This window comes from Somniosus microcephalus, chromosome 7, assembly GCF_052327205.1.
Source record: "Somniosus microcephalus isolate GS21.2 chromosome 7, FLI_Smic_1.0, whole genome shotgun sequence".
In the NCBI taxonomy this organism is placed as follows: Eukaryota; Metazoa; Chordata; class Chondrichthyes; order Squaliformes; family Somniosidae; genus Somniosus; species Somniosus microcephalus.
This window is the reverse complement of record NC_140993.1, coordinates 275,016,305-275,029,204: the sequence shown is the minus strand read 5'-3', so window position 1 is coordinate 275,029,204 and position 12,900 is coordinate 275,016,305. Positions and strand designations below refer to the sequence as shown.

At 43.5% G+C, this 12,900-nt stretch overlaps 1 protein-coding gene across 24 annotated transcripts in view; it reads left to right on the top strand.

The window, feature by feature from the left end:
- The window catches only part of LOC147115349 (cAMP-regulated phosphoprotein 21-like), a 789,554-nt gene that overhangs the window by 617,379 nt on the left and 159,275 nt on the right, over positions 1 to 12,900 (top strand). For all 24 annotated transcript variants that reach the window (XM_085993832.1, XM_085993820.1, XM_085993830.1 and 21 more), the window contains one exon: positions 3,348 to 3,437. In XM_085993832.1, the coding sequence (XP_085849958.1) occupies positions 3,348 to 3,437 (90 nt within the window). The remainder of the gene's footprint in view (positions 1 to 3,347; positions 3,438 to 12,900) is intronic.

Below are 12,900 nucleotides of genomic sequence, written 5' to 3'. Positions count from 1 at the left end.
ACATGGCAGCTGTTGATGATTCTGCCATTGCCATTTACACCTCATCTAGACTCATCTTTTGTTTCTTAACTTGTCCCATTACTATCTCCTTTTGCCTTGCACCATCATCCCTTTAGTCTTTTAATCTCTCCTGCCTTCCACCCTGTGGTAAACCACTGTCATACCTGTCTGTGTCTGTATGTGTATTCCACTAGGTACAGGTCTGGACATGCCTCGGCTGACTCCTCCCACTATTCCAGGTATGGTGTGGAGATGCCGGAGTTGGACTGGGGTGGACAAATGTAAGAAGTCACACAACACCAGGTTATAGTCCAACAGCTTTATTTGAAATCACAAGCTTTCGGAGCGCTGCTCCTTCTTCAGGTGAAGTGGAGAAATGCATAAAGACACAGCTTATATAGTCAGAGAATCATGTCAGATGTTTACAGGTAACCTTTCCAACTGCCATTTATCTACACAGATGCGGCCGGACCTACTGTGATTTCCAGCCAAAAAAAATGTTTTTTGTCTTTTTTTGTTTTTCATACAGACCCCAGCATCTGCAATATTTGACCCCTTGTGACCCCACCTCATTGTTCTTTGATGTAATGTTTCCCTGACTGACCTGTTTGGACACCATTCACACCTTTGACTGCTGTGATTATCTCTCTGCCGAGGTGCGATAAATGGCAGTTGGAAAGGTTACCTGTAAACATCTGACATGATTCTCTGACTATATAAGCTGTGTCTTTATGCATTTCTCCACTTCACCTGAAGAAGGAGCAGCGCTCCGAAAGCTTGTGATTTCAAATAAAGCTGTTGGACTATAACCTGGTGTTGTGTGACTCCTCCCACTATTCCAGGTATATAAGTGACTACCTCCCAGTCCCTTAGTATTCTGGACGGGTTGACCACTCGAGACTAGACCTTCATTCTTTAGTTAATAAAAGCCTGATTGTTACTCGCTCAACCTCAGTCTTTTGAGTAATTGATGGCGCATCACACCCTATCACAGACTTTCCCTTTTGTTATTTCTTCCCTTCCCCCGCCTTTCCCTGCCCCTGCACTTGCTTAAAAATCTGTTACATCTCCAACTTTTTCCAGTTCTGACGAAGGGTCATCAACCTGAAACGTTAACTCCGTTTCTCTCTCCACAGATGCTGCCTGACCTCCTGAGTATTTCCAGCATTCTCTGTTTTTATTATATAACTGCTGATGGTTCAAAATCTTACACTTTCTTTGAGCAACTAACACCAGTTCTCAACATGAGTTCAGAACTATCTTTTTGTTTATATCCCTCTCGCACGGGAGGAGGCCATTTGGCCTGTCACATCTGTGCTAAATCTTTGCTAGAGACAGTCAAAACTAATCGCACTTCTCCATTCTCTTCCCCATAGCTCTACACCATCCTCCTGCTGAGTCATAGAATATATTCAAGGCTGAGATAGACAGATTTTTGAACTACAAGGGTTATGTGTTGAGGCCAAGATCAGATCAGCCATGATCTTCTTGAATGGCGGAGCAGGCTCGAGGGGCCGAATGGCATACTCCTGCTCCTGTTCCTTATGTTCTTATATTTTCTTAAAAGATGCCGTGGCCTCTGTCTCAACTACTCTGTGGTAACTCTTCTAACCTCTGTTAGTGACAGTTTTAAATTAACATAGAAACAGAAGATAGGAGCAGGAGTAGGCCATTCGGCCCCTCGAGCCTGCTCCGCCATTCAATGCGATCATGGCTGATCATCCAATTTCAGTACCCGGTCCCTGCTTTCTCCCCATACCCCTGGATCCCTTTAGCCTTAAGAAATATATCCAACTCCTTCTTGAATATATTTAATGAATTGGCTTCTACTGCCTTCTGTGGTAGAGAATTCCACAGGTTCACCACTCTCTGGGTGAAGAAATTCCTCCTCATTTCTGTCCTAAATGGCCTACCCCTTATCCTTAGACTGTGACCCCTGGTTCTGGACTCCCCGACCATCAGGAACAACCTTCCTGCATCTAGTCTAGTCTGTCCAGTCCTGTCAGAATTTTATAAGTTTCAATGAGATCCCCTCTCATTCTTCTAAACTCCAGCGAGTACAAGCCCAATTGTCCCAATCTCTCCTCATACGTCATTCCTGCCATCCCAGGTATCAGCCTGGTGAATCTTCGCTGAACTCCTTCCATGGCAAGAACATCCTGCTTCAGATAAGGCGACCAAAACTGCACACAATACTCAAGGTGTGGTCTCACCAAGGCCCTGTACAACTGCAGCAAGACATCCTTGTTCCTGTACTCAAACCCTCTCGCTATGAAGGCCAACATACCATTTGTCTTCTTAATCGCCTGCTGCACCTGCATGCTTACCTTCAGCGACTGGTGCACAAAGACACCCAGGTCTCGTTGAACTTCCCCTTCTCCCAATCTATTGCTGTTCAGATAATAATCTGCCTTCCTGTTTTTGCCACCAAAGTGGATAACCTCGCATTTATCCACGTTATATTGCATCTGCCATGCTTCTGTCCAACTCATACTGGAGTTTCTCGGCATCCTCCTCGCAGCACACACGCCCACCCAGCTTTGTGTCGTCTGCAATTGATGACCCCTTGTCACTGATGCCCCAACCAGAGGAACGCGTCTTTCTCTGCTCACATTTTAGGATGGGTATAATACTCGGTGTGTGATGAAAATTTTCATTACTGCTTTCGACCAGTCTTGGTTATCTGTGTTCATGTTTACTTTATCCCTAAACTTAAACCAGAGGGAAATCAGATAATCCTAATCATTTAAGATTGGAATTCCAAGTTGTAAAGGATTAGGTCTTAGGTGATTCTAAATTTAAATCCAACCTTTTAGCAAATATTTGAAACAAAAAAAGTGTAGAATTCAGATCTTCGGTTTGAGGCTTGATTGTGTCACTTTCTGTATGTTCAGCTACCGCTGATGTTGATTTTAGTGTTGGTGGTCTCAATGATAACCCTGTGTGATGTACTGTACATTTTCTGTGTGCGACAGGAGGTTCCCAGAGGGTAGTCGAGGCAATGTTTGATTTCCTTATTTTTTTCAGGTGCTACTTCATTTAACTTTTATTTAGAAAACAACTTCTTAGATTTGCATTATTAATTCTTTTTACCGAATTAGAAATATGATCAGTAACCTTGTTTTATTGGAGCTACATGCCACACTGTTGGCTTGTTGTGATGTGCTCAGAATGTTGGTGAGCTGTTTTATTCAAGAAATGCCAAATGCAGGTAAAAAGGGATTTTACAGTTTATTTCATGGCAAATCTCTGTTGTCTTTTATGAAGGTTGTAATATAATTGATGTATGTGGATGTTTCCAAAGTACTTGTGACCAATAATATGATCACTTTTTCTGTGCTTCTCAGTCAGGAGCCAAAGGTAAACTAGTGAGAAGTCTTGCCGTTTGTGAAGAATCTAATCTGCCTCTGCCAACAGAAGCCACTCCAGAGAATCAGGTATGTCTTCAATGCTACTGTTACCAAATTCAATTTTAGTTTTTTTAATATATGTAATTCATAGAGCTCCGTGTTGTTGGTTCTTATCGATTTTTCTCCCGCCCAAGAGTCATGTTTTTCTACGTTTGTTGTTCTCCCAATTTTCAACTGAATTTTTTTCCTTGTTTTATTCTTCGATTAAAAACCCTTTTTTTTTTTAGCTGAGAGCTGAAATACTGATCACAGTGACCTCACATTTTCTCTTTCTACCCACTTCTGAAGTATAATTACTTTGGTCAGCTCCTGGCTACCATGGGAAGTAAGCAAAAGGTTACAGAGCCCTATGTGCCTGAGAACACAGGCAGTTCTGGAGCACGTAAGAAATCTGGTCAAGGAAGAAGAGAGATGAAGGAAGAAGAGGCACTCACATGCAGATTTTGTTCCCTTCAAGTTGACGGCAGATCAGATAAAATCAGGGAACATTTCCCCAGCAAGCAATAGGCCAAACTGAGGCTGAAAGCTTGGAAAGGTTGAGGTATGTAGCTTCTCTCTCCGATGCCATGGAAAGAGAGAAATGAGGGCACTATAGGGAGGGCTTGGTCATGCACTGCGCTATGCTGTACAATTTCTGTATGTAGCTGAATGACCCATTGGCAACTTCACGCAGAGGTATTGCTTTGGTGCAAACATCCTTCCTAATGCAAGCAATATAAAGCCTAAGTACCAGCTGAGAGCGGCAGTGTGTTGATTGGAAAGATATTGAGATGCATTGAAGGAAATTTTTGTGTCAAACATTATTTGAATTTTTTAAAATTCATTCATGGGATGTGGGCATCGCTGGCAAGGCCAGCATTTATTGCCCATCCCTAATTGCCCTTGAGAAGGTGGTGGTGAGCCGCCTTCTTGAACCGCTGCAGGCCGTGTGGCGAAGGTACTCCCACAGTGTTGTTAGGGAGAGTGTTATAGGATTTTGACTCAGCGACGATGAAGGAACGGTGAAATACTTCCAAGTCAGGATGGTGTGTTACTTGGAGGGGATCTTGGAGGTGGTGGTGTTCCCATGCGCCTGCTGCCCTTGTCCTTCTAGGTGGTAGAGGTCACGGGTTTGGGAGGTGCTGTCGTGTCGAAGAAGCCTTGGCGAGTTGCTGCAGTGCATCTTGTAGATGGTACACACTGCAGCCACGGTGCACTGGTCGTGGAGGGAGTAAATGTTTAAGGTAGTGGATGAGGTGCCAATCAAGGCTGCTTTGTCCTCAAGCTTCTTGAGTGTTGTTGGAGCTGCACTCATCCAAGCAAGTGGAGAGTATTCCATCACACTCCTGACTTGTGCCTTGTAGATGGTGGAAAGGCTTTGGGGAGTCAGGAGGTGAGGCACTCTCGACAGAATACCCAGCCTCTGACTTGCTCTTATAGCCACATTATTTATGTGGCTGGTCCAGTTAAGTTTCTGGTCAATGGCGACGCCCCCAGGATGTTGATGGTGGGGGATTCAGCGATGGTAATGCTGTTGAATGTCATGGGGAGGTGGCTAGACTCACTCTTGTTGGAGATGGTCATTCCCTGGCACTTGTGTGGTGTGAATGTTACTTGCTACTTATCAGCCCAAGCCTGAATGTTGTCCAGGTCTTGCTGTATGCGGGCATGGACCGCTTCATTATCTGAGGAGTTGCGAATGGAACTGAACACTGCAATGATCAGCGAACATCCCCACTTCTGAACTTATGATGGCAGGAAGATCAGTGATGAAGCTGCTGAAGACGGTTAGGCCTAGGACACTGGCCTGAGGAACTCCTGCAGTGATGTCCTGGGGCTGAGATGTTTGGCCTCCAACAACCACAACCATCTTCCTTTGTGCTAGGTATTATTCTAGCCAGTGGAGAACATTCCCCCGATTCCCATTGACTTCAGTTTTACTAGGGCTCCTTGATGCCACACTTGGTCAAAGGCTGCCTTGATGTCAAGGGCAGTCACTCTCACCTCACCTCTAGAATTCAGCTCTTTCGTCCATGTTTCGACCAAGGCTGTAATGCGGTCTGGAGCTCAGTGGTCTTTGCGGAACCCAAACTGGGCATCAGTGAGCAGGTTATTGGTGGTAAGTGCCGCTTGATAGCACTGTCAATGACACCTTCCATCACTTTGATGATGATTGAGAGGAGGCTGATGGGGCAGTAATAGGCCGGATTGGATTAGTCCTGCTTTTTGTGGACAGGACATACCTGGGCAATTTTCCACATTGTCAGATAGATGCCAGTGTTGTACTGGAACAGCTTGGCTAGAGGCACGGCTAGTTCTGGAGCACAAAAATTCAGCACTACAGCCGAGATTGTGTCGGGGCCCATAGCCTTTGCTGTATCCAGTGCACTCAGCTGTTGCTTGAATCGAATTAGCCGAAGACTGACTTCTGTGATCTCCGCATTCTTTGGATCATCCTTTTATTTGTTTCTTTTCTCTCCCTTTATTTGTTGTGGTGACAAAGGTTTGTGTAAATGTTTCATTTTCATCATCTCTTACTGAGTTGGTGAGCAGTTGCATTTGACATCGCTATGGTTTGATGCAGGAACAAGTAGTGATGTTCAGCACGGCATACATGGCAAAATATACATGAGAAATAAAACTCAATGTGAAGCCAGATTTTCTTTGAGCTTGCCTCCTCCACTGGAAATGCAGCAACCTCCACTGAAGGACTGAATGGTGTCGAGTTCTTTCTGATTAGCTTTGAGGTTTAGGCATGCTAACAAAACTAATTATCCTCTTTCATGATGTAAGGAGCCAAACACATCTCGAATACAGTCTCATCCAACAGTTGCCCCACACCACTGGATGAATCTCTACAAGACTGCCAACCAAGTTGCCAATGCATGGAATGTGTTGATGCACCTTTTGGGTAGTCTGTAATTTAGTGGGTCCAAAGTAGATATTCTCAAGGAGCTGAGTGGGAAAGTAGGACAGAGCCAGAGTTCCAAATGGAAAATGGACTTCTTGGTGGAACATCTTTCATCCTGGCAATTGTGAAGAAGCAACTGATAGGCTCCCTCACCAACATTATGGACTTCCCCAGCATGAATAGGGTGTGTTTCTTGATGTTCAAATTGAATGCTGAGTTACATTCCAAGGAAGAAAATTGGGAATGTGTCAACAAAATCCAACTCTTCATTGAAATACTACCTAAAGACCAAAGAGAGGCAATTTCTGTATTGTAGATTCTGCAACACCTTGCATGACAAACAGGAAGCCACCATAGCTCAAAATATCAATTCATAACTGTTCATGCTGATAACATCTTTTGGAATGTCACACCACTAGTCGACACCTACAAAACGAACATTAATGCCGACACCAACAATGCCAGTGAGTGTTCTGTCTTGTTGCAACTCTTGAAGAGGAAGGAAAACTCAGTGATGAATTTACTGCTCAGATGGGAATGCCAGCCTTGGATGATGGCATTTCTATATTGGACATCTGGCAGTTGCAATTAATTGCGCTGCCAAACCTTAGCCACATCGCTTTCCAACATCTCTATATGTTGGCTGGTTTTGCTGACATGATTCGTATATTCTCAAACAAGCCTCATCTTAAGGACAGTTGGTAAATGAACTTCGCACATTAGGGAACCAAAAGCCTGGGAGAAAATATAATTGATGACCAGTATGCCACTTGTAACTGTTCTTTTCCCCTCTGATTTCCAACTGTGTTTTTTTACTGCAACATGAAAAGAGTTTGCATTTTAGAGAGCTTATGTTACCAATTTAGTTCCGAAAGATAGATGACCAGAAAATTTAAAAATGTACATAAATAGTGGTGTATTTTATTAATAAAATTAAAAAAGAGGAAATCAGTTAAGGGGTCTAAATGAAATACATTATTGGCTTTTTACACACACACACACACACACTAGAAAAGGTAACTGGCCCAGAAATTCGGGTCGGGGGCTTCCCGCGGGTGCAAGCCCCCGACCTGCACTTACCTCGCGCGCCGGCCGTTGAGCTGTGGGCCCGTGTGGGATTCCGATCCTGGGCCTCCTCCAACTTCCGGTGCGCAGTGCTTGCGTATCCCAGGGGCGCAGTTAGTTCGATGCATCCCCTGGGATCACGTGGGCCATGGAGAGCCAATGGTAGCAGGGAAATGCCCATTCATAAAATTGACAGGAAGAGCTGTCAAACCTATAAATACTATAAGCCCCAAAACATCACTAAAACTTCAAATAAATTTTTTAAAAATCACATTTTTAATAAATCACATTTTTAAAATAACTATAAATTACATAAAATAACTATTTTAAACAATAATTTTAATTTTTGAAAAAATTAATTACATTTTCTAACGGGGCTAAAAATAAACTAACCTTTCTTTAAAGTATTTAAAAATAATAAACCTGTGGAAAAAATGTTTTAATTTTAATTAATTCACCACTTACCTTGTTAAAAGCAGGCCTTGCGCCTGCTTTTTACATGTGTAACTCCTGGAGACTTACCCTCCCGGAGAAACCTGCAAAAAAAATGTAAATTCCATGTGCACGCGCTGCCTCTCCGGCGCACGCGTTCGACCTCTGAACCCTTTCCTTTAAGGGAACCGAAGTTCCGGTTTCCCGCGCATGCACGAAACTGGCACTTCCATTGGGTCTATGGGTGAGTACCCAGCGCGTACTCACCCATGGAGACCCGAATTTCTGGGCCATTGTTTCTTCTTTAACTACAGCATCATTTTTAAAAATTTCCACTGAACTTTATCTTTTGTATTTTCTTTACCTACTTTTGAACAATCCAAAGTAATTACTGAGAAATTACTGGGAATTTTTCTCCACAAACGCAACTGAAAATGCAGAGCTCTAGTGTTTCATACTGCTGAAGCTTTAGCTGTACCTGCTGTGGTTCTGTCCTTCTGTCTGTTTGTCCACAGCATCCGTACCCGAGTACGACTCCTTGTTAATCATTCTGCTTTTTAAAAAATAAATGTGGTGAAAACCGTTGATGTGTTCCATTTGCGTGTCTGTAGGTTTTGATAATGTTTTGTAATCTAAGCTGTTGAACTTACACCAAAACTGATTATTGGGTTCACCTGATCAGTCTTTGGGGTCTTATCAAAACTGGGAGTGCTAGAATAATTGTGTATTCAATTATGTGCCTATAAGCACATTGTTTTTTGAACCTCGATGTGCTAGTTCTGCTGTCAGTGAAAAATAATCATCCTATGAATGGTCAGATTGTACAGGCTAGAGAACTATTTGTTCAATAACTAAAATGTTTTCATATTTTCAAATTTGGCAAGTGGCTTCATTTTGTGTGATTGTCACTGAAGAACATAACGACAACTATGACTTCATATTTTTTAAAGGATGCGATCTTCACACAAATATTGCTGAACCTTTGAACTGCCAACAAAAGAAAAACGAACAATATTGTAAACAGCTCAACATGTAAAACAGCAGTGTTCCAAACCATCTTCAATATAATTCCACTCTTCCTTCTTTGTATTCCCTTTCCCTGATCCAACTCCAGAAGGAGCATTCAGACTCTGCCCTTAACGAGCATGCTTCAAGGGATGGGTCATCTTACTCAGTAGCAGGTCTTCATCCCCTCAACCCTGCACTCGTTTCTTCCCAAATCCATTGGTAGAGTCCCAACGTTTGCATGTTATAGAATAAGAATTTAGCTTTTTTAATGAACAGGAAAGGAAAATATATCCAAGTTCACACCTTGCTCCAATTATCTATTTTCTCACTATATCGTCCAATCAATTCTCTCTGCAAATGCAGCCAATTGCCTCTTACACACTTCAACCCCCCCCCCCCAGCTGTAAGTAACTGCATTATCCTTTTTGATGAAAAAGTTGCATCTGATTTTTTTCTTATTTTTAACTTCCTAATTTTTTACTTTTGTCCCAAGTCAAATGCCAGTTCTTCATTTATCAATGGCCATCCTTGAATACAACTGCTTCCCAGTTGTGAAAAAATCTGGGACAGTGTGGTAACCATAATGCCAACATGTACCCTTTGGTTTATTGCACAGTTTAACCAGTGTGTGCACTGTATAATAGAATCTGTGGAGTACCTTCAGTTGAATTAACCTCATCTGTATGTGCTTGGGGACTATATATACATTTAGCCAAATTGTAGATCAAATTACTTCAACCCTGACATCCTTCTCCCAGATCTTGTACTGTCTCCTACCTTGCTGAATATCTTGTAAGTTTTGGCAACAAAGTGACGTTTATGCTTTCTCTCTGGACAAAGTTCTTGATATCTGAAAGTCATGTCTCTTTGAGTTGCAAGAATTGCTTATAAGGATATGCTGATTGCAGTCTATTGGAATGATTTGAGAACCCCTTTTTTCATATGCATCCCTTTTTATTTGAAAACTGGGGGAAAAAATGCCTAATTTTCATCACAATGGCATCATCCATAGGTGACATTGCAATGCATTTTCACGTGTTTGGAAACAAACAGGAAAGGTTTGGCAAATGTTTTTTCATGAAGATGGGGGAGCCAATGGGAAAGTCCAGTATCTTTGTGCACGGCAGATTGTTTTTTTAGTTGCCTTTTTTGTTTTCCAGTTTTCAGTGTGCAGCTACTTACTGCTCAAGGTTTTAATATAAAATGAAATATCACTTTCACCTCGCCTCTCATAACTATGCCGTCTCTCAATTTTTGGTGCAGAATCAGTGAAAGCTGTGTTTTGGTTGGTGTCAGTTTAGATCAGATGTACTCACCAACTTTAGACTCGCAGGGGGTGAAATTCAACATCAGCGGTAGCGATAAATGGCCAATAGCAAATCAGCAGCCCATTTTACAGCCCGGCCAATTCTGTGCTGCCACCGAAGTCAAAGTTTCCCCGCAATCTCTCACAGTGACTACATCAGAGGTCACTCTCAACAACCGCCATATGGCAACTCGAGCTGCTTATTTTTACCAATGGCATATCTGCCATAAATATGTTGATAAAAAGAAAATACTTCATAGCTGGTTAAATTGTGTATTCTTCCTACTATATTGTAAAATACTGAGGTTTGTGATAATTCCATAAACTTAAGGTTCATAACCCGAAAGGTTGACGATTTAAGACTTGTATTACTAATTCCAGGCATTGCACAGATCTTAATCAGAAAATTCAATGATAAACAGTTACGCCCTTTCACTGGAGATGGGGGGCTGGGGGGCGGTGCAGGACTGCAGTGTGTCCTTGTTGTTTGATGATGTACCCTAATTTATAATATCACTCTACCTATGTGTTGGTTTTTGGGTCTGTCTCTGCTTGTCTGGCATGCCTCTGCATTTTTCTGTCAAATTCCACATCCTACCCATCACCAAGACATCCCTCCCACAACCTTCTGCCCTCTGACTATCAAAGAAATGAGGGCTGTCCTATGCGAGCCACTTGCTCATATATTTAATAGCTCGCTGGGGTCTGGGATGGTCCCATGGACTAGCAAGAGGCCTATATCGTACCAATATTTAAAAAGGGCAATGTTAAATCTCAAGAGTTTAATAACCTTGCTTGTATAATAATTAAAAGAGTACGCAGGAGACAGAGTTCAGTTATCAGCCATTACTTTCAAGAGCATCTTCTCAACTTCATGCACTCTATTTCCCATAGTGCATTGTACATCACAACTACGGTAAGCTATGTGGGACAATTCAAATACAACATTCAAAATACACAACATCTCCCCTCTTACATTAGATGTCCCAATAGAACCACAAAATTTTTAAAACACAATAACCTGGGAGTGAGGGTAGACTTCCTCCAACCATGGCTATACCCATGGGGATTATTCTGCCCCAGATAAAGGGTAAGCCTCTGAACTATAAGTTCAAACGTATAGGGGCCCGCTGCTCTCTGGTAGGATACCGGCAGTCAACCTGGCTCTCCAGTTCATTGTCTCTCACAGGTGACGTCAACACAGATGTAGGCGACTGAGGTGCCTGTATACAGGTCTCCCTTGCTGATGAGATAGGAGCTGAAGCGGCTGCTTCCTCAGAAGGTGAGCCTCTCGGTATAGAAGGCGGATGACCCACAGCATCACCCAATGGCAGATAAGCTGCTGTTGGTGGTTCAGTGGGTGTTGCTGCACTTCGTAGAAGCTGGTCGGTGTGTCGTCTCCAGACAATGTCCTCGGGTGTCTGTACAGTGTTGGATACTGGACCAGTCTGTGCAATGACAGTAGCAGGAACTCACTTAGGTCCACCACTGTAGTTCCGTGCCAACATATGTTCACCTGGACTGAAGACTCTGTCTTTGGAGCGTTGTTCACGTTGCTTGATCTGCTTGTCCTGCTGATACTGTACCACGTCTTTCACATTTGGCGGTTTCAGCAGGTCGAAGTTGGTTCGTAGCTCTCTTTTGAGCAGTAGAGTGGCAGGTGATGCTTTTGTGGTCGCATGTGGTGTGTTCCTGTAACTCAACAGGAAACTATTCAGGCACTGATGAAGCATTCCCTGGCCTTGTGATGCCTTTAGAGAGTGTTTCATAGTCTGAACAAACCTCTCAGCTAGACCATTGGTCGCAGGGTGGTATGGTGCAGCCCTGATATGTTGTACGCCATTCACCTGCAGGAATGTAGCCATTTCTTGTGACACCCACTGTGGACCGTTGTCTGAGACAAGTTGCATCAGAGATCCAAATCGGCTGAACACCTCACCTAACTTCTCGATGGTCTTCTCAGTGGTGGTGGACCTCATTATAACAACCTCTGGCCACTTACTGTGTGCGTCAACAGCCACCAGGAACATTCTCTCCTCGAATGGATCTGCAAAGTCTACATGAATGCGGTGCCATGCTTCCTCCGGAAAGTCCCAGGGGTGAAGAGGTGCAAGCTGTGGCACATTACGAACTCTCTGACATGAGGAACAAGTTTTAGCTTTGTCCTCAATCTGTCCATCCATACCCGGCCACCAGAAGTAGCTCCTCGCTATTTCTTTCATACGAACCATTCCGCAGTGTCCGGAGTGTAGTTGCTGTAACACTGGTTTCCGTAGCGATGGTGGAATAACCACTCTCCTCCCCCACAGCAAACATCCAGACTGCACTGACAGTTCATTTCTCCTTAAGAGATAATGGTTTCAGGTTTGGGTCATCGCTGTCAAGCTTGCCCCTGACGATAATGTCCAGCACTGCAGACAACACTGGGTCGTTTCTGGTGTTTCGTCGGACCTGTATCGAAGTAACAGGCGCGTTCTCCACCTGCCTAAAATAGCAGATGTCCATGCTACGCGTCATAGGCTTCGTGACAGGCAGCGGCAACCTGGAAAGACCATCAGCGTTGCCGTGCAGGTCAGACTTGTGATATCTAATGTCAAATGTGTGTGCAGACAACAGCAGCGCCCACCTTTGCATTCTGCTCGCAGCAAGTGATGGAATCCCTGTATGTGGTCCGAAGATGGTCGTGAGAGGGCGGTGATCTGTTAGTAGGGTGAACTGTCTCCTGTACAAATATTGGTGAAACTTGCGAATGCCAAAAACGATGCTCAGTGCTTCTCGTTCTATTTGGG